This window comes from Populus euphratica, unplaced genomic scaffold (assembly GCF_000495115.2).
Source record: "Populus euphratica unplaced genomic scaffold, PopEup_1.0 scaffold88.1, whole genome shotgun sequence".
Classification (NCBI taxonomy): domain Eukaryota; kingdom Viridiplantae; phylum Streptophyta; class Magnoliopsida; order Malpighiales; family Salicaceae; genus Populus; species Populus euphratica.
The window spans coordinates 96,616-116,493 of record NW_011499956.1 but is presented as its reverse complement, the minus strand read 5'-3'; the positions used below and the strand labels follow the sequence as shown (position 1 = coordinate 116,493).

General features: G+C 31.9%; 3 protein-coding genes across 7 annotated transcripts; 1 reads left to right on the top strand and 2 right to left on the bottom strand.

Moving 5' to 3' along the window:
* The first annotated feature begins 142 nt into the window (after positions 1–142).
* On the top strand, positions 143–3,830 carry LOC105138317 (ras-related protein RABE1c-like). The gene is made up of 9 exons (XM_011044370.1): positions 143–326; positions 469–595; positions 1,177–1,249; positions 1,348–1,448; positions 2,356–2,421; positions 2,676–2,773; positions 3,075–3,137; positions 3,210–3,302; positions 3,404–3,830. Exons 2-9 carry the CDS (start codon positions 523–525, stop codon positions 3,482–3,484), a joined length of 648 nt encoding a protein of 215 aa, XP_011042672.1. The 5' UTR covers positions 143–326; positions 469–522; the 3' UTR covers positions 3,485–3,830.
* Positions 3,831–4,583: 753 nt separating this feature from the next.
* LOC105138316 (uncharacterized) lies at positions 4,584–8,068 on the bottom strand. Of its 5 annotated transcripts, none has more exons than XM_011044368.1 (7): positions 7,818–8,068; positions 7,632–7,689; positions 7,093–7,202; positions 5,950–6,987; positions 5,790–5,855; positions 5,511–5,709; positions 4,584–5,051 (listed from the first exon to the last, which is right to left on the bottom strand). In XM_011044368.1, exons 3-7 carry the CDS (start codon positions 7,093–7,095, stop codon positions 4,987–4,989), a joined length of 1,371 nt encoding a protein of 456 aa, XP_011042670.1. In that variant the 5' UTR covers positions 7,096–7,202; positions 7,632–7,689; positions 7,818–8,068; the 3' UTR covers positions 4,584–4,986. The 5 variants fall into 5 exon arrangements, with proteins under 5 accessions (XP_011042670.1, XP_011042671.1, XP_011042669.1 ...); XM_011044369.1 differs by lacking the exon at positions 7,093–7,202 and having other exon boundaries at positions 5,950–6,491; positions 6,522–6,990; positions 7,818–8,067; XM_011044367.1 differs by having other exon boundaries at positions 7,093–7,689.
* Positions 8,069–10,224: 2,156 nt separating this feature from the next.
* Positions 10,225–11,138, bottom strand: LOC105138315 (zinc finger protein ZAT12-like). The gene has a single exon (XM_011044364.1). It carries the CDS (start codon positions 10,957–10,959, stop codon positions 10,375–10,377), a length of 585 nt encoding a protein of 194 aa, XP_011042666.1. The 5' UTR covers positions 10,960–11,138; the 3' UTR covers positions 10,225–10,374.
* Between the last annotated feature and the right edge of the window lie 8,740 nt (positions 11,139–19,878).

Sequence of the window (19,878 nt, the reverse complement as noted above, 5' to 3'; positions counted from 1 at the left end):
TGTAATGTTAGATATATAAAAAAATATTAACATAATTTATTCCAAACTACAAAAAAATACTAAAAAAATACATTAATTTAATATTTTTTAAATTAAAAACATTTTTTAAAAACTTGGAAACGAAAACAAAAGTTGTCCCTCCAAGTATTTGCTAAAAAAATATAAAAACCCCCCTCTCTCCTTGTCGCAAAAAGCTATGCGTGTAGAACTCCCCATGGCCTCCCACATCTGACCTCTCGGAGACCTGCCCGCCTATCTCCCCCATTCTCTCTCTCTCTCTCTCTCTCTCTCTCTCTCCATATTTTCGAAGAATCCTGATCTCAAAGGTTCCTCTTCCTCCTTCCTTGTTTTTTCTTTCTTTCTTTCTTTCTTTCAAACGCACAGATCTACTCTTATGTCCTTCTCGTTTTGGTTATTGATTTTGTAGTTGCTGCTTCTCTTCTTCTTTTTATTGTCTTCGTTGTGCAGAGAGTGTTTATATATTATTATTGTTATTATTATTTCTTTTTTGGATTTCGTTCGATGGCTGCTCCCCCAACTAGAGCCCGAGCCGATTATGACTATCTCATTAAGCTTCTCTTGATCGGCGATAGCGGTATGGATCTTTTATGTCGTTGTTTACTGTTTTTCATCTTTTGTTTTTTGTTTTTTTAAGGATCCCATGATTTCAATTCAGGTAACCTATCTACTCATGTATGCTCCCACTTGATTTATAGTATAGGAAATGTTTTAGTTTTTCATGTAAAATTGGAATATCTGATAGCGGTGAGACAGCAACATGCAATCTGACATGAATTGCATAGCTGATGGTTTTTCTTGTTGGGATCTTGTAACTATCAGGATTCGGTACTATGTAGGAGGTGGGAGAGAACGTGCTTGCCACCTATTTGGATTGTCGGGAGTTTAGCTCTTTGTCTACCTCCCCTTCCCCCTCCGTATCTCTCCATTTATTGATATGATAGCTGCTAATAGCTTATAAAAAATGATATAGATCCAAATATGTTGACTACTTGATGCCATGTTTTTTTCTCCTTGTGTTTGATGTTATTATGCTTTTTTTTTTCTTGGAAATGCTGTCTGCTTCACTGGTTTTGCATAATTGCTAAAGTTCAAGTTTATTCTGCAACACAATATTGTGCTTGAGATTTCAATCTTTCCTGTTGCTTGCTGTCGCAGGTGTGGGGAAGAGTTGCCTTCTTTTGCGTTTCTCTGACGGTTCCTTCACAACTAGTTTTATCACCACCATTGGGTGTGTATTCCTTGCATTTTGGGCTTAAAACGCATTAACTGGTTTTTCTATCTTGAAGAACTTCTCTGACCTTCCCAAGCTCATTCTTTATCATGCAGTATTGACTTTAAGATAAGAACCATTGAGCTTGATGGCAAAAGGATTAAGCTTCAAATTTGGGATACAGCTGGGCAGGAGCGGTTCCGAACAATCACAACTGGTATCTTTCTCTTTTGTAGATACTGTTTTCTCAGTGATAGAAAGGGAAAGGATATTTGTGAAGTCTGCTCTACTTAGGTTTGTCACATTTCATATTGCTCATAAAGAACATCAAACTGGGGGGGTTCATGTATGAGACATAAGCTATCCACTTGAAGATTTTCCATGCGGAACCTGCCCATTTGATGAGCCTAATTACTCTCCGGGGAAGTGTTTTCTGTGATGGGGGGAGAGGTATTCTTACAGTTTTCATTTTTTTGGGTGGGTCTGGGGGTGTGGTTGAACAAACTTTTGAATGCCATACTATGCAACCAAATATGAGCGTTCACTTTTTGAAGCAGGGGCAATGTGAGAGAAGATTTGTGGTTGGCTGTGGCTGGATGAATTAAATCTAAAGAGTTTGGGATTAAGGCTTGTTTTGTTGATTACCAGGATTGCATAGAGGCTCCAGTCCACCTCGAGGAATATCCTCTCAAATTAGTATTGATGTGAATGGCTGACAATGGCATCAGGGAAGCCTAAAGTTCTGATGCATGAATTGCAGCTTGGTATTGCCTAAGTTTTATGCCTACTAGTTAACGACACTTGGACTACTGCATCGTGTATGTGAAGATCTTTACATGGTTAGAATTGTACCATCAGACTAACTTTTAACTCTGGGAATCTCTAGGACAAGACCATTAGATCTTAGATCATTATCGTCAATGTCTGGCATTTGGAGTTTTGTAGTTCACAGAACTAAGTTTGTGGATTGTTATCTGTGTTGTCTTTCATGCAATTGTTATAAGTTGATTTGTGCTTCATTTCTAGTTCATGTCCCTGGAAATTCATTCCATGTCAGCTTGCTCTTATAAGTTGATTTGTGCTTCACTTCTAATTCATGTCCCCGGAAATTCATTCCATGTCAGCTTATTATCGTGGAGCTATGGGTATTTTGCTGGTCTATGATGTTACTGATGAATCATCTTTCAACAGTAAGTTTCTCTGTTCTCAATTGATCAAAACTTAAGACTGCTGTGCAGATTTTAAGTGGAAGAAATTTCGCTTCTCTGAATGTGCTGTTTGATTTCCCTACATCACTACCAGCACCTTCTCATCGACATTTTTTTTTGTGCTGACAAGTATTTGGGAAGTTGCATTACCTTTTACTAAACTATTTCCTTTCATTTACGCACACCATTCTTTTCTTGATGGTTTTCTTATAAACCTGGCTTATCACCATTTTCAGACATTAGGAATTGGATTCGCAACATCGAGCAACATGCTTCTGATAATGTTAACAAGATATTGGTAGGGAACAAGGCCGACATGGATGAAAGCAAAAGGGTATGTTAGTCAGTTCTGCAATCAATTAATACCAGCTGTTAAATTGCTTTTGATTGCCATTTTGGAAGTCTTGCTTATATGATTATATCTTAGTTGCATTACCAAGGTCGTTTATTGATCCCAGTTTTTAGCACATAGAATTTTTTGTTTTTTTCACTCGGGTATTCATAACAGGAAAAAACTACAGTTCTGTGATTTCATTTATGGTTTTAGCAATTCATCTCTGTTTCCTTCACTTGGGCGTTAATGCTCATATCAATGTGAAATCACTGTATGATTGATAACCCTTATTTTTCTGTAGGCTGTCCCAACATCCAAGGGCCAAGCACTCGCGGATGAGTACGGGATCAAATTCTTTGAAACTGTAAGTAACACTGCAGAATTTGAAGCCAATTGAAATAGTGTTGGTATTTATTGAAAAATATGTGCATCACAGAGTGCAAAGACGAATCAAAACGTGGAGCAAGTTTTCTTTTCGATAGCAAGGGATATAAAGCAAAGGCTTTCTGACACTGACACCAAGGCTGAGGTATTTGAATTTCATGAGCTCCTATTTTGGATTTGACAAGAGTGAGGGACTTTTCAATCTCTGTTACTGTTTGAACATTTTGCTTGGGTTGTGTATTGCAGCCTGCAACATCAAAGATTCATCTAGACCAGGCGTCTGGAGCAGGTCCAGCTGCCCAGAAATCAGCTTGTTGCGGTTCTTAAAAGCAAATCATTTCCTAGTGGGGGCATGAATTACGGGTTGCGCTTTTGTTGAAAAAACGGAAGAGATGGAGAAGAACTAGTGCTGATAACGGATAAAAAAAGGGGGCTTGTAATTTATCTCATTTGTCATTCTTTTCAATCTTGTTTTAGTGTGTTAAATTGCAGTTTATCATTATAGAATATTATTCGTGTCAACAGTTGGGTTGCTTGTGGAAAATATTCTTCCTCTTTTTTTTATCCATTGCCTTTCTTCATCTTATGAGATTTGTACTGGCATTACTGTTGGGTTGTTTACGATGTAAAAAGACAATTCTGAATGGTTTCCGGTGGTGTACTGGAATTGCACTGAAGAAGACAAAGCACCATGAGCGTTCAGCATGTGTTTTTAGAATATTTTAAAAGTTGTTTTTTAATGTGTTTTTTTTTTAATTTAAAAATGTATTAAAATGAAATTTTTTATTTTTTAAAATTTGTTTTTAATATCAAGATGTCAAAATAATTTTAAAAAACTAAATAAAATTTAATTTGAAACAAAAAAAAAAACTTGAAATTTAATGAAAAACCAGTTCGCCTGCAGCTCCAAACAAGGTTTTCTTACCCTGTCTTTCGTCTGGGCGAAGGCTTCGAAAACCTAGTTCCAGACAAGAATACTTAGACAAAAATGACCGGGAGTAAGGCAAGCCTCGATGGTTTGATAAATAAAAAACTCAGGAGAATATACTCATACGAGCTCCGGGATTTTCTGAGATTGGAAATTCATGCTTCTGATGATAAATTGTGAAAGCTAGCTTCTGGGAAGTAAAGATATTCGAGCACGGTACACGATTGGAAATTTTGATCGGTAATTGGACAGCAGTAAGCAAACATAACGTGAAGAATTGGCTTTTCGAGAAGCAGCCAGCTGCTTAGCGTCCCCCTTGTTCACTGATAAAATATAATTTGAATCTGTCTGCTTTTAGTACAAGCCAGAAGTACAGCAACAGCACTCAACAATATTACAACTTGCCTGCCGTCGAAACGACCCAACATACCATATAAATCTGATCTTAAACTCGTGACCATTAGAATTAACCCATCGGTCTAACGTATGGTGCCCCCATTCGTGTCCAAATTCCTCCAAGTATTCCAGGATGTTATGTACAATAATACAGCACAATGAAGAACAAGTTTCCCGCATCGTGGCACAAGGGTGAAGCATAAGAATGATCAACTCTTACCACAAATTTCCAGTAAGAATGCCAGTTCAATAGTCATGGTAGCAACTGAGGTTATTCTGTGTCACCAAGTGATTCGCACAGAAGTTTCCCTTTGTTTCTTACATTGTACTTAGGCACCCAATCTCACTGATTCAATATCAAAATACAGTTCTACATGAACTAGCTGTTCATCATATAACAGAAAGCATCATTTGACCTGTCTCTGAACAGCATTCCCTGCAGTGCATGCATGATTCTCTAGCCAGTCATGCTAGTTTCTATGCAGGCTGCAAGTAAAATAATGCTTTACAGCATTAGTTCTTCCTTCCCATAGATACGCTGGAGCTCACGAGTTGCAGCTTTGAACGATTCTGAGAAAAAGCAAAGAGGGGAAAATATAAGGGAGTAAGAACACAACTACTAGCAAAATTATCGAATGCAAAATGGTCTAAAATTTTAACTCTCCCCCTTCTCTTTCTAAGAAAACAAGGGCAGCTAAAATTGCCCGAGCAAAAGCGTGGTTGTGCTTCCACCAAGGGCATTCAACCAAGGCAAAGCTAAATGCATTGCATTTGCAATCAAGAGATGGCAAGTTCAAAACTCACTGAAGTTACTTCATGCAAAATATCTAGCAGCGGATGGCTGTCTCAAGATTTCCTTCATGCAAAATATCTAGTAGCGGATGGCTGTCTCAAGATTTCCTTTACTCGGTAATACCTTAAATAAATGGATACTTATATTTTACAAGTGTGCTTGTAAGCACAATGAATAAGAGACAAATAATTCTAATTGTATACAAGGTAAAAAGTCAAAACAAATATTTCCATTACCTTTCCAGATGCGAAAGGATTTCTGATTAATAGGTGCACCAAAAACAGTTTGAATTGCGTCAAATAACATGCTTTCAGGAGTGTTCCTTAATTCTTGTACTATCTGATAGATAGTTTTTCCATTTTCGAAGCATATATGATTGTTTGGATGTTTTGTCTTGCAACCAGCATGGCGTTCAAACTCATATGCATTGAGCACCTTACACCCAAATTATAAAGTGGATCAGTAGTGTTTGAAGAATTCATCCAGACAAAGACTAAAGCCAATAAAACGCTCACCTTGGAATAATTACATGATTGGCACCCACAAAGATAGCCAGAACCTTTTATAATGCCACGAAGCTCCTTGTTACATGCAGAGTACAAGCCACAAGGTCACTAGATTGAAAATAAGAAACAGAGTGAGAAAAAAATGGACTAAAATATTAAGGAGATTTACCTTGCGTGACAAGGAAATATACTTTACGGGGACTCCATCAAGCATACCAGTTGAGATCAAACTTCTGACATTCGAAGGAAAGCTGTTTGGAGCTTCTTTTCTGGTAGTTTTCAACCCTTGTCTGTTCTTAGAAACAGGTTCAGGTTTGGATTTAGTTGCCCGAGTATTACTTGCAACTGCCTTGGCACCCAGCTCTTTTTGATCAACTGCTTCTCGTGTTTTAACTGAAGATTGATCGTAAGAGTGGTCATAATTGTTGATTGGCCTACAGATAGGTATAACATCATGCGCATCTTCAAATCCTCCAAACGATAATAGATTGGTGTCCTCCTTTCTATATGTGTCACTTATTGGAATGACACTGTCGTCAACTTTGATGTAAGTGGAGCTCATTGACCCAACATGTGCATCTTCTTTATTGTAGGTATGACCTTTCACTGTGACATTGTTATCCTCATCAAATGCTTGCCCCATTGATATAAAGCTACTTTCACTTTCCCTGTTGAAGCCCTGACCAGTGGAATTGTTACTGTTACTTTCAACTGTGAAACCATGTCCCAAATTACTTTCAATTGTGAAACCATGTCCCTTTGGGACATAAATACTACTGTCAGAGTCCTTAACCTGATTTACTTTGACTTTTCTAAAACCACCATAGTTAACACAGGCTTCAGGATCTCCCATACCATGAGATATAGACAGGCTAACAGATGCATTTGAGTCACCGGTTCCAGCAGGATATAAATTCCTTTCAGCAAAATTGTAAGATCTTGCAGTTTCAGCCCCAAATAACCGATGAATAAATTGGTTTGGGACAGACTGAAAACCAGGGGTGTTGTCCCAGGAAGGAGCATTTGCACTGGAAATTCCAGAAGTCATGGTGCTGTTTGGAGTTTGCACTGCTTGCTTCTTGCTAGGGAACAACTCAGGCTCAGCATCATCTATAATCCACTGATGAGATCGTTTAGATTCAAGCCTGGATGGATTCTCAAATGCTGGATCTCCATCTGTACCCTTTGACATCCAAAATCCCTTGTTCTGCTAAACCCACAATGGAATAATTATTCCAAGAAGAAAAGTAATTCATATTCAGCACCAAAATATTATTCCAGCATATCTTTACAACTGTCAAAGTATCCATACCATTATCTTCGACCAACAGCCATAAACCCCATGCACAATTTGGGAATTTTGTCAGCTTAAAACAATTATCATACAACAAAAAACTCAGTCCACCCATGCAAATTTTACTCCTGAGAAAGATGAAATTATCAACAATTTAATTTACATAAAGTGGCAGGCAACTAGACTTGAACTACAAACTCCAATGAGATTACAACAAATGCCTCCGGGTAGCAGCAGATTTAGGAACTTATTTGTTTCTATTCGGATCATCAAGCAACCAATTGGGCTTATTAAACAACAAATGTACGCAATTTCCTCACTAATATGTCAAGCAATCCCTCTATACTCCAAACTTGCTAATTACAGTAGATAAAAACACGACCACTTTTCACAAAATATTTACTTTGCCGAGCACAACTGCTAGCGTTGCATGAGAAATTATCGGGTACCCTCCTTCACTTGCATGAAAGTAAGAGCCATTAAGATAAACTACCTATGAGTCCCATTTTTATGCAAGCAAGCGAGTTAGTAACAGGATTACCGTATTCCATACATACCATTTTGCTTTGCTTCTTCAAAGTCTCACCCTTCTTTCTTCAACAGATCATTTCCATCCTTTAAAATAAATTTTCAAAAAAAAAAAAAGAGGTTGTTTCAAGCTCGAAGTCACAGATATGAAAACCCCAATTAGATAATATAAAACCTAACCCTAAAAAAAGGAGAGCTTGAAGTTTTTGACAAACCTCAAAATCTTTAAGATGGTTGGGAAACTGATCGGAATGTTGACTACCGGTCTCCTGAATTTCTTAACAAACAGTAATCAGCGATGAAAATCGAATATAAATAACAGTAGTAAATTAGATGTGTGTCTGAGGAGCACTCGATTTTTTCTCGTGATAGGGAATTGCAAATGGGAAACATCTGCATTCGCCGTTACATTTATATCATCCGTACACGTGTGCCAGAGAGCATCGAGCATGCACCGTTAGTGTTGTAAAATATTTTTGCAAACCGGGTTTTTGTTTTTGTTTTTTCCGAGGAACCAGGGCACGGGCAGACTTCTTAGTGTACGGGGGCAGCCGCCATTTCATGAGATTTTATTTTATTTTAAATTATTTTTTTATTTTTTTAAGTTATTTAGAGTTTAGACATATTATATGAAAAATAATTTTTTTTAAAATAAAAAAATTAATATATTTATTAGTAAATAATATTTTAAAAAATAATATTTTTTTCTACTTAATTTCGAGTTTTGGCTTTTGAAACTCCTAATTGTCTAGAATTCTTTTCATTTCTTATTGGGGTTGGAGTTAAACCTATTCAAGCTATTATAAAACTCTTTTACGAGGTAAATGTCGGCAGAAGAATTTGATTTAGTCCTTATTTGTCCGCGCGGTGCAACCATGTTTTTTGTAAAATTATTTTTTTAATATTTTGATATTTTATTGCCAAAAAATAAATTAAAAACAAAAAAAATATTATTTTTATATATTTTTAAATTAAAATATTTTTAAAAATTATCACTACTATGATACTAAATAACAAGGTTTTTATTTGGCATTTTTTCGTGAATTTTATATATTTATATTCCTTGATTTCAGTTTAGTTAGTTTAGGTCACGTCACTGTCGCTAGCATTACTATTCTTCATATTTTTGCATACAGTCTTATTTATTTTTATGTTTTAAAAATAATTTTAAAAAATTTAAAATTATTTTATTTTTTCCTTCCAATTAATATATTTATGGGGTTTTTATATCATTTTAACACTCTGGTATTAAAAATATTTTTAAAAAAAATAAAAAAATATTTTTAAATAAAAAATATTTTAAAAATCAACACAAACATTCTTCAAAATATTTTTTTTTCATTTTATCCTATAAATAAGATAATGTCCTGTAAAAAGAAGGAGCTTCCTAATTTTGGCCAGCAGGCAGGTCCAGACATGAAGGTTCGTAGGACTGTTTGTGGGATCGGCGATGCACATGCCAGATCACATGCCGCCCCAAAATTATGCTGCTCTGTCAGCGCACATAGGCTGCTCCTCCTTTGTTTTTTACAACTACAAATGAGTCCCCGACTTATATAGTTACCAAACGATGATGCTTAAGATCTTGCTGGTTTCTCCCCAAGCTGTCTTTGGCTCTCTATATAATTCATCCACGTGTCGATTTCAATCGTCGAAACTCGATTCATGGATACCATTTGAGGCAAGAAAATCTAAGTAGTCATATATATATATATATATATATATATTTATTTTAATTAGACGGATTAAATGGATAAGTCCAAATTAAAAAAGAATTTGGTCATGTCAAATAACTTGTACACCAAAAACATGTATAGTTTTTAATTAGATTATTGGATCATACTCAAATTAAATAAGATATTATCCTGTAAAATACTATATAAAAATATTAAAATAATAAAATCCTAAAAAGTGGACTCATCAAATTCATTAGCTATTTCCTATTTAACATAAGATATAAAATTGAAACTTTTTATATCCTGGAAAGTAATTTTGAGAAATTTTAAAATAATAGAATAGAAGTAGAAATAATATTTTTGACATGGCAAATGAACCGACATGTCATTCATCCTTTGTGAGATTGGAAAAAAAGACATGCCGTCTCTTGCCTAACATGGAACGGACCCATAGCGTGTTGCGTCCTCTATTCTCTAGTAGAAATGCAAGTATTTATAAGAAGGTTTCGGCTCGGAAGGACGCCACCTTGCACCTAGTTGCTCTTTTGTGCTTGATCAAAGCCCTTGTGCGAAGTTAATTTCGGACGCCATGATCAGAGCAGGAAACATCGTGATAAACGGAAACAATCATAAATCCTAATAGAAACAAAAACCACCAACTTTGATCGGAGAACAAATCCATCAGCAGCTCAGCAGCAGCAACGTTGGCAAGACCAGAACTTACAATATCCCAGCAGGAGCAGGAGCAGCAGCAGGAGCAGCACCGTTGGCAAGACCAGAACTTACAATATCCACCACAGGCAAAACAAATTCATGCGGATTACTTTGAATGTGAACAACAATCGCCGCAATTGCTTAATAAACCCATATTGGCACAGCAAGGAGGCCATGGCTTTGAAGGACCAAGACACTATTATGTGAGAATTTCTAACTAGATTTGTCCATCTCAAACTATAATAAATAAAATTTAATGCTCTCGGTATACAAAAGAACTGAATGAATCTGATTAGTAAAAAATCCCAACTACGTAGTCGTACTAGAAGGTGGTATATGAATAGAAAAAATAAAAAATAAAAAATCTATTCAAAATTAAAGTCTAGATAAAACATTTCAACACAGATTGCGTGCTGGCCCTCCTTAACTGCAACTCCGACTCATTCTGATCCATAGGCAGTGCCAAGCTCAAATCCAAGCACAGGACTCTCTTGCTGCTATTCGATCTCTTCAAAACTGGGACGGCTGGTAATAAAGGTGGATAAGTCACAGCCAGTTCATTATCAGCAGTGCTGTTACTGGTAGCATAAATATTATCAGCCCTATGCCTCCTCATATGACCTCCAAGCGCTTGCCCGATAGGAAATTCAAGCCCGCAAATGGAGCACTGGTGATTCTTTGGCTTTTGAGGCGAATTGGGCAACTTCATTAACAAGTTCCCAGTTGATCCCACGAGTTTTGGTTTCTTGTGACTTGCACGGTGGCCTCCTAACGCTTGAAATGAAGAGAAATTCTTGTTACATGTTTTGCACGAAAACAAACGACCGGCCCCGGATGGTGATGATGATTTATAATTAGTTGGTAGCTCATGATCATCAGCTTTGCCAACTTTATAAAGTAGCATCAAGCATTTGCCCATGTCTAACTCTCCCTCTTCTCTCCCTCTCTTCATTGTAATTGAGCTCATAGCTTATAGATTGAATTGCGTGATGTGTGTGAAAATATATATGGTGTGCAAGAGCAGCAAAGTTTACACTACGTGGTGTTTGTATGAATATTTGATGGATGGAATGGAAGTAAGGGGAAACAGATCGGTTTGTATTTATACGAGGCTGGTCCGAGTTGGCAGCACAGCCGAGTAAGCACTGACGTCTTGGATTGAATGGCGGTTATGCCCCGAAGGAAATTGAGGGCGAGTGGTGGGCTATTAATTATAGTGAAATAGATGGTGAGCGTGCAGCTGCCGTGATTGATACGTCAACATGCCGCGTTTAGCATACTTGAGGAGGGGTTCAGGTCGAGTCCTTGATGGTGAGCACTAGGAATCTTCCTGCCTGAAGGACATCATCCTCTTCTGTTGACAATTCTAGAGTCTTTTAGAACAAGCCCCACCGCACTTAGAAGACGCGTGCACGGTAGCCAACTCAAATATGTTTCACACAATATTAATTAATATTGCAGTATATTATTAGGCCTTGTGTTTTGAAATTATTTTATTTTAAATTAATTTTTAAAATATTTTTAAATAATTTTAATGTGCTGATATAAAAAATAATTTTAAAAAAATAAAAAAATAATTCTAATACATTTCTGAATGAAAAACATTTTTTGAAAAACAATCGCAATTATACTCCTAAACAAGCTTTTAAATAATACACTAAAATGTGTGATAAAAGCACTGTATATTTTCTTACATGTTACTGTAGATTGTTATAGTATTTTTTTCTAATCTTTTTTGGTTTTTTTATCACAAAAGTGTGTTTGTTGATTTTATTTTTTTAATATTCAGTAATATTGTAAAATATATGGAGAAAACACTGTCACTTTTCTCACATGTTACTGTAGATTGTTACAATGCTTTCATTTTATTTTTTTTGGATTTTTTCCCTTATTTTTGGTTTTTTTTCTTTTTTTCACAAAATTATGTTTTTTATTTTTTTTTAATATTGAGTTGGTTAAGAATTTAGCTTTGTAATTTTTTTTAAAAAACATTATGAATTGCTACAGTGTTTCTCAACATAGTTTTTTTTATAATTTTTTTGGTCCCCCCCTAATTGTTTTCCTATTTTTTTCACAAAATTGTATTTGTAGATTTTATTTTTTTAATATTGAGCTGGTTAAGAATTTAAATTTATAATTTTTTTTAAAACATTATGAAATGCTACAATGTTTCTCCGCATAATTTTTTTTCTTATGATTTGTTTTTCAAAATTATTTGTTAATTTTATTTATTTAATATTGAGTTAGTTAAGAATTACAACTATAGCTTCTCACACAAAAAATCATGGATTGCTAAAATATTTTCCCACTTATTTTTTTTATGATTTTGTTTAAAATTTTAGTTGTCAATTTTATTTTTTTAATATAGAGTTGGTTAAAAATTTAGCTTTATAATTTTTTTAAAAAAATTATGGATTACTACAGTGTTCCTTCACATGATTTTTTTAATTGTTTTAGTGATTTTATTTTTTTATAAGTGTTTTAAAATTATCTTTATCAATTTTATTTTTTAATATTAAGCTGGTTGAAAATTATAATTACAATTTATGGAAAAAGCATTTTAGCTTTCCTCGTAAATTACTATGGATTACTATAGTGTTTTTACCACATGTTTTTTATATTTTTTAAATTATCTTTATCAATTTTATTGTTTTAATATTGAGTTGGTAGAAAATTACAATTACAAGTAAGGTTAAATTATATGAGGTAAGTATTATAGCTTTCCTCACAAAACACTATAGATTGTTATAATATTTTCCTACATTGTTTTTACCACATGTTTTTTATATTTTTTAAATTATCTTTATCAATTTTATTATTTTAATATTAAGTTGGTAGAAAATTACAATTACAAGTAAGGTTAAATTATATGAGGTAAGTATTATAGCTTTCCTCACAAAACACTATAGATTGTTATAATATTTCCCTACATTGTTTTTTCCCCTGTTTTTTAATGATTTTTTAAAAAATTATATTTATTAATTTTTTTAATATTTATTTATAATCATAATACCTTCAATTATATTTATTTCATTAGCCTGTTGCAGCGACATGCCATCCAGTTATAAATCTAATTTTTATTAGAAAATCTCCATTTCTCTTGTTCTTAAGATTGGGATGATGAGAATTTTTTTTTTTTGTATAAAATATATACCAAGTTAACAAGATATTTATTATGTTTTAAAACATTACATTTCTTACAAATTAAGGAGCGTGATATTCATAAAAAAAAATGAGAGGAATTAAGTTTTTTAAATGAGAAATATAGAAACCTTGATTACTTAACTAAAATGCTTCCACGATTGATATAAAAGTGGCTTGCATGACTTTTAGTAATAATAATAATAAGTGTCAAAATCTTTAGTATAATATACACTTGATGTTTTGTCATAGAGTACATATTTTATATAATTTGCTAGTAAATAAATTATTTTAATCGGTAGTTATGATTATGCATGTGATTTTAGGCATACAATTATTTAAAAAAAGGCATGATATTATATAAATAACAAATTCATTTTAAATTTTTCATGAATATTCTAATATAAACCAACACTTCGCATTCTTAACATTACATTTCAATAGAATACCAGAGATCCCCTAAAAGCACTAATCATTCCTAATTAAGGATTAATTACATTTTGATAAATAATACACTTTTATCCCGAAAAAAGAAGCATCAAATATTGTAGCAGGTGATGAGTCAGCCACGGTTGCGAAGCGCGTGAACAAATGATCCACTCCAGTGTAAAAGCGACAGAGAAAAGCAGAAATGTGAAGAACAAGACAAGAAGGTGCGTTATTTTGTAAATTACTAGTGAACATCAGAAAACGTGGAGGCGGAACGGCGTCTTCCTAGTAGAATACTCCATTCTACGCGGTGGTTCATCAAGCTGATCACCAGTATGCGTCAACTTTCCTGGTTTCACACACCCTTCCTGCCAAGTAAAATCTAAAGTGGGCGTGCTTTGTGCTTCTCATTCACAACTTAGACAAATTCCTCGATTCTACCCCTGTTCATGGTTCATGATCATTCAACTAAACTCGTTAAAGAAGAACACAGCGTAGTTTACTGGATCAGGGTAGGTGTGGATGAGAGAACGAAAAGCATTACCCTTTGTGAAAATGCACTGCAAGTCATAAATTGTCAGTCTTCGTCGAGCTTCATGCAACCATAACTAAGAGTTGGTTGAAATTTTATTATATATATGTATATATGTGTCTGTGTGTGTGTGTGTGTGTGTATTTGCTCGAGATTTACAAAGACTTTGAGATTTGGCCGTGTGAGATCTTGTAGATATTAAAGATATGCTATCATTCGAATCCCACGTGAGATCACAGAAAAAAAATCTTGTTTTAAATGCACTATGGTTTATTTAAGATTCGATTAAAAATAACTTTTATTTTGATATATGAAAACTAGTTTAAGAATATTTTTAATGTTAATCTTCAAAAATACACACACATATATAGCTAACCTTAATGGAGTAATGTATTCATTAGAATTCTTTTTATAATATATTTTTAAATTCGAACTAGAAACAAAACTAGAGCAAGGTAGCAAAATAAATCATGAATTTATAAAAGGTACCTTTAATATTTCCTATAAATAAAATAAAAGAAGGAATATAAATACAAACACAATTTTATTATCCATTTTCAAAAAAAAAAACTTTATAATTGCAATCATTTACATGCTATTTGAAAATAATCGATACCTGTTATAATTAAATTCAATTATAATATTTAATTTGATTTAAATTAATAAATAAATTGAATTTATTATTTATTTATAAAAGGTATAATTCAATTCATTTTATTTTCTATATTACTCTCATTATTTTCATTTTACTTCTTGGTTTCTAAAAAAAATGGATTGATAAATATTTTGAAAAAACTAGTTTAAAAATAATTTAAACTCTAAATTTAATTTAATTTAGAGGTTAACCATGTTAAATTATAACTTCTGTAGTCGTTTCGAGACCAACAGCTATGACTTCGAGTTAGTTCTGTTTTGACTTCAATTCATGGTCAAACTTGTAGGAGGCGGTGCTATAAGCAGCAGTCAAACGTGGAAGATGCCGTACCAGAAGCATCTTGCTGGGTTATTGTCGCAAAACTTCTACAAAGTTTGTTTGATTTTGACAAAGACTGAAAGCCAAGAAAAACCACAACTTCATTTATTAGAAAAATCAACATAGTGTTTATTTAATTAGTGCTTCCTATCATTTCTTTTATGTTAAGAAAATTAATTGTTTAGAATAACGTAATTGTTTTGTTTGTAGAATAATAAGCATATTGATAAGTGACAACTTTCAATAGTAAAAACTAGATTGTTACTCGGTAGGCCTGCTTAATTTTTTTTTAAAACAAAAATTCTAACACAATATAATATAAGTGTTTTTAAAAAAGCTAAAAATAAAAAATAAGATTTTAGACACAGGTTATAAACTTAACTAGGTGTAATAAGTCTTATTAATTTAACGACATGAATAAAAAACATAACAACAATAAATAAACTAAAAAAAATTTACAAGACAAACCTTTTTGATAAACTAAAGTAATTCTAGTGAAAACAAATTAAATAAAACTATAAAGTTCAATCACCAAACAATCTAATATTAAAGGGTGACATCTTCAGAATCATTTTTAAAATTAATGAACAATATAATAGAAAGCAAATAAAAATTAATAATAGAGTCCAGTCTAAATTAAATAAATGATAAAGGATTAAACTGAAAAAACATGATCTTAAAAAAAAACTTGGGTGAATCTCCTAAACTTAGGTTAATTTTTTAAATTATCAATCTGTTAAATCTCAGATCTGGACTCAATTAAGAAACTTAATTCTCAACCAATTTACTATTAAAGGATAAAATCAGGAAACAAATATCAAATTTCAAAACTTGTCAAAGTAAAAAAAAATTAACAATAAAAAAAATAAGAATCAAATCTAACAGAAAAAAATTGTTGGAGGATGAAATCACAAAACAAATTCAATTTTAAAATTATCCCAAACAAAATAAATATAAATTAAAAGAATAGAAACCAAATTGAAACATAAAAAAAATTAAAGGATGATGAAATTGAAAATAAAATCAATTTGATAAATTATTTCATATAAAACAAATAGGAATAAAAAGAATATGAACTAATTATGAAGAAGAAAACAATTGAAAGGTTGTCTTGAAATTTTAAAGGAACATGCATGGAAATTTGATATGGAGAGGGAGAAGAAGGCAAAAAAAAAAAAAAAAACCTTCAATACAAAAACCAGACATGTTGACCACATGTGTCGCCATATAATGAAGGGGTTGCCAAGACAATTCAAATGCCTTTGTAGAAGGTGGAGTTTCGCAATCGGACAACCCCGCACGTTCTGCCAAAAAAGCATAGGGGGCATTCACGTGCACATGTCTAACTTTTTTTATTACTAATTTTTAAAATTTTAAATTATCAAGAAATCCTTAAATGAACTTTAATATTAAAAACAAGCCGTAATGAAAAGAAAAAAAGGCCTTTGGATGAAAAAAAATTTTAAAATGGAATTTGATCATTTAACTATGCAAAAAAATCCGAAACAACAAAAAAGATGCAAGCTTAATCTTCTTTTGTTTTTAAGGATGATTGAGTAATTTCAATGTGCAAAAAATTATGATAAGAACAATTTTCCAAGTGTTTTGGTAATGACCAATAGATCATATGATTGCAGCTCCCCAATTTTTTCCCTTTTCCTTTTTGTTTCTTTATCTTCCCTTGTCTAACAAAATAAAGAGGGTTTTTTGTTCGGCTGTCATTCCCCAAATTTTTCATCAATTAAATTTTTTTGCCTTTTGCTTTATGCCTAAGGTAAATTTTATTTATCTTTTTTATTTGTTTCATTTATAATTTTAGTTTTATTTTTTTTATAATTAATTATTAAAAATATTAGGGTTTATGATAATTTAGGGGTTTTGTTATAAATATATTTAAATATGTTCAAAATAAATGTTTAAATCTATTAATTTAATCAATTAAGTGTTTCTTTTCTTATTATAAAGAAATAAATTAATATTCATGCAAAACCACTATTCTTGACACCTCTTGCATTGATAGAATAGTTTATTGAAATTTAATATTTTCACATGATTTGTTTGTAAGTAAAATATCAAGTAAAAAACATGTTTTTTAAGTATTGTTCCTCTTACACATACACTAATCATTGTTTATTAATTAAATATCTAGAAATGATTAAGTATAATTTAATCAACATCCTTATTATATACATATAGATATAAATTAAAATAGATTTTGATTTTGATGAATTGACGTGTATTTTGATCTAGGTGACTCATTATTTTTAATTTTAATTGATGAGTCACGTGACATATCAATTAAGGAACAAATGGTAGTTGTTATACGATATGTAGACAACAATGAACATATAATTGAATATTTTCTTGGCATTCAACATGTATCAGATACAATTGCTAGTTAACTCAAGGCAGTTATTGAAATTTTATTTTTCTAAACATAAGTTAAGCATATCAAGATTGCGTGGTCAGGGATATGATGGAGCTATTAACATGTGAGGTGAATTCAATGGCTTGAAATCACTTATTCTAAACAAAAATCCAAGTGCATATTATATACATTGTTTTGCTCACAGACTTCAATTAACTCTTGTAACTGTTACAAAGAAGCATAATGAAGTCGAAGATGGCTTCAATTTTATTTATAACATTATAAACATAATTGGAGCATCATGTAAAAGAATGTAGGTGATTAGAGAAAAAACAATATACTAGAATTATTAAAGGACTTGAAAATGGAGATATTTTTAGTGGACGAGTCCTGAATAAAGAAACTTCTTTTAAAAGGTATGGTGATACCCGTTAAGGCTCTCACTATGTTACAATTATTCTTCTACTTGTAATATTTTATCAGTTCTTGATGTGCTTGAGATTATAAGGGAGAATGGGATGAACTCAGAATAAAGAACGAAAGCGGTTATTTTAATAGGTATTGTGGAATCATTTAATTTTGTGTTCATGCTTCATTATTTGAGAAGGATACTAGCATTTACTAATGAGTTCTCACAAGCATTACAAAAAAAAGATCAAGACATAAAAAATATTATGAGTTTATTGAAAACATCAAAGAAACGATTCAAAATGATGAGGGAGAATGATTGAGAATCTATACTGGAAGAAGTGTCATCTTTTTGTATCAAACATGATATTGATATTTTAAACATGAATGATATGTTGAAGCTTCATGGGTGTTCAAGGCGAAAATCTCAAGGGATTACAAACTTACACCATTTCTGTTATGAATTGTTTAACAATATCATTGACATGCAACTTATTGAGTTGGATGATCATTTTACCGAGATGAGTATGGAGTTACTTCTTTGTGTGATACGTTTAAGCTTAAATAACTCTTTATCTACTTTCAACAAAGAAAAACTCATTCACCTTGCTCTTTTTTATCCTAGTGAATTCTCTATAGTGGACCTTATGGTACTTGGTGACCAACTTGATACTTATATTATTGATCTACGTGGTGATGATGAGTTTTCTAGTATCTAAGCTAGTTTTGCAGAGAAAATGATAAAAATAAAGAAGAATTTGATATTTCTATTAGTATATATGTTTATCAAATTATCATTACTTATACCAATTGCAATTGCTACAGTGGAGAGAGTTTTTTCTGCTATGCATATTATCAAGAGTAGATTGTGGAACAGGATGGGAGATAAGTGGATGAATGATAGTTTGGTTGTATACATTGAAAAAGATATATTCGATAAGATTGATAATGAAAAATATGAAAACTCAAAGAGAACAATTATAATGTAAGTTTTTTTTTTTTAAAAAAATATTTTTAAATTAATTTTACTTTATATGAATTAATATGTATGTTTTAATTTATTTCTAATGCATGTCTATATACTATAATATTTGTTAATAATTTGTCACATCATTTAAATACTCTGGCTCCGCCATTATTTAGAATTAAGGGCAAAACATCAAAATATTGTTTTAATATGTGGTTTTTTTGTTTCTTGGGCCATGATGTTTTGCTAAACTCTTTTAGATTTTTGTATGATTTAAAACTTTGTAAATAAAATGCTTAGCAAAATTTGGATTAAAAGAATAAAAATAAAGAATATTTTTGTTAATGATTACATTAAAAAAATTATTGGAGGACGAAATCATAAAAAAAATCAATTTTAAAATTATCCTAAAAAATAAATATAAATTAAAAGAATAGAGACCAAATTGACATATAAAAAAAATTAAAGAATGATGAAATTGAAAAAAAATAAATTTGATAAATTATTTCATATAAAAAAATATGAATAAAAAGAAAAGAGATCAAATATGAAAAAGAAAACAATTGAAAGGTTGTCTTGAAATTTTAAAGGAACAGGCGTGAAATTTGATGTAGAGAGTGAGAAGAAAGAAAGCAAGAAAAAAAGCCTTCAACATAAAAACCAGACCTGTTGGCCACACACGTCGTCATATAATAAAAAGGTTGTTGAGACAATTCAAATGTCTTTGTAAAAGGTAGAGCTTCGCAATCAAACAATAATGCACGTCCTGCCAAAAAAGCACGGGGGATGTACACATCTCTAACTTTTTTTGTTACTAATTTTTAAAATTTTAAATTACCAAGAAACCCCTAGGTGAACTTTATTATTACAAACAAGGCATGATAAACAAAAAAAAACTTTGGATGAAAACTTTTTTTTAAACAGAAATTGGTAATTTAACTATGAAAAAAATCCAAAAAAAAATGCAAGATCAATCTTCTTTTGTTTTGAAGGGTGATTGAGTAATTTTAATGTACAAAAAAAATATAATAAGATGAATTTGTCCAAATGTTTTTTATAATAACTAAT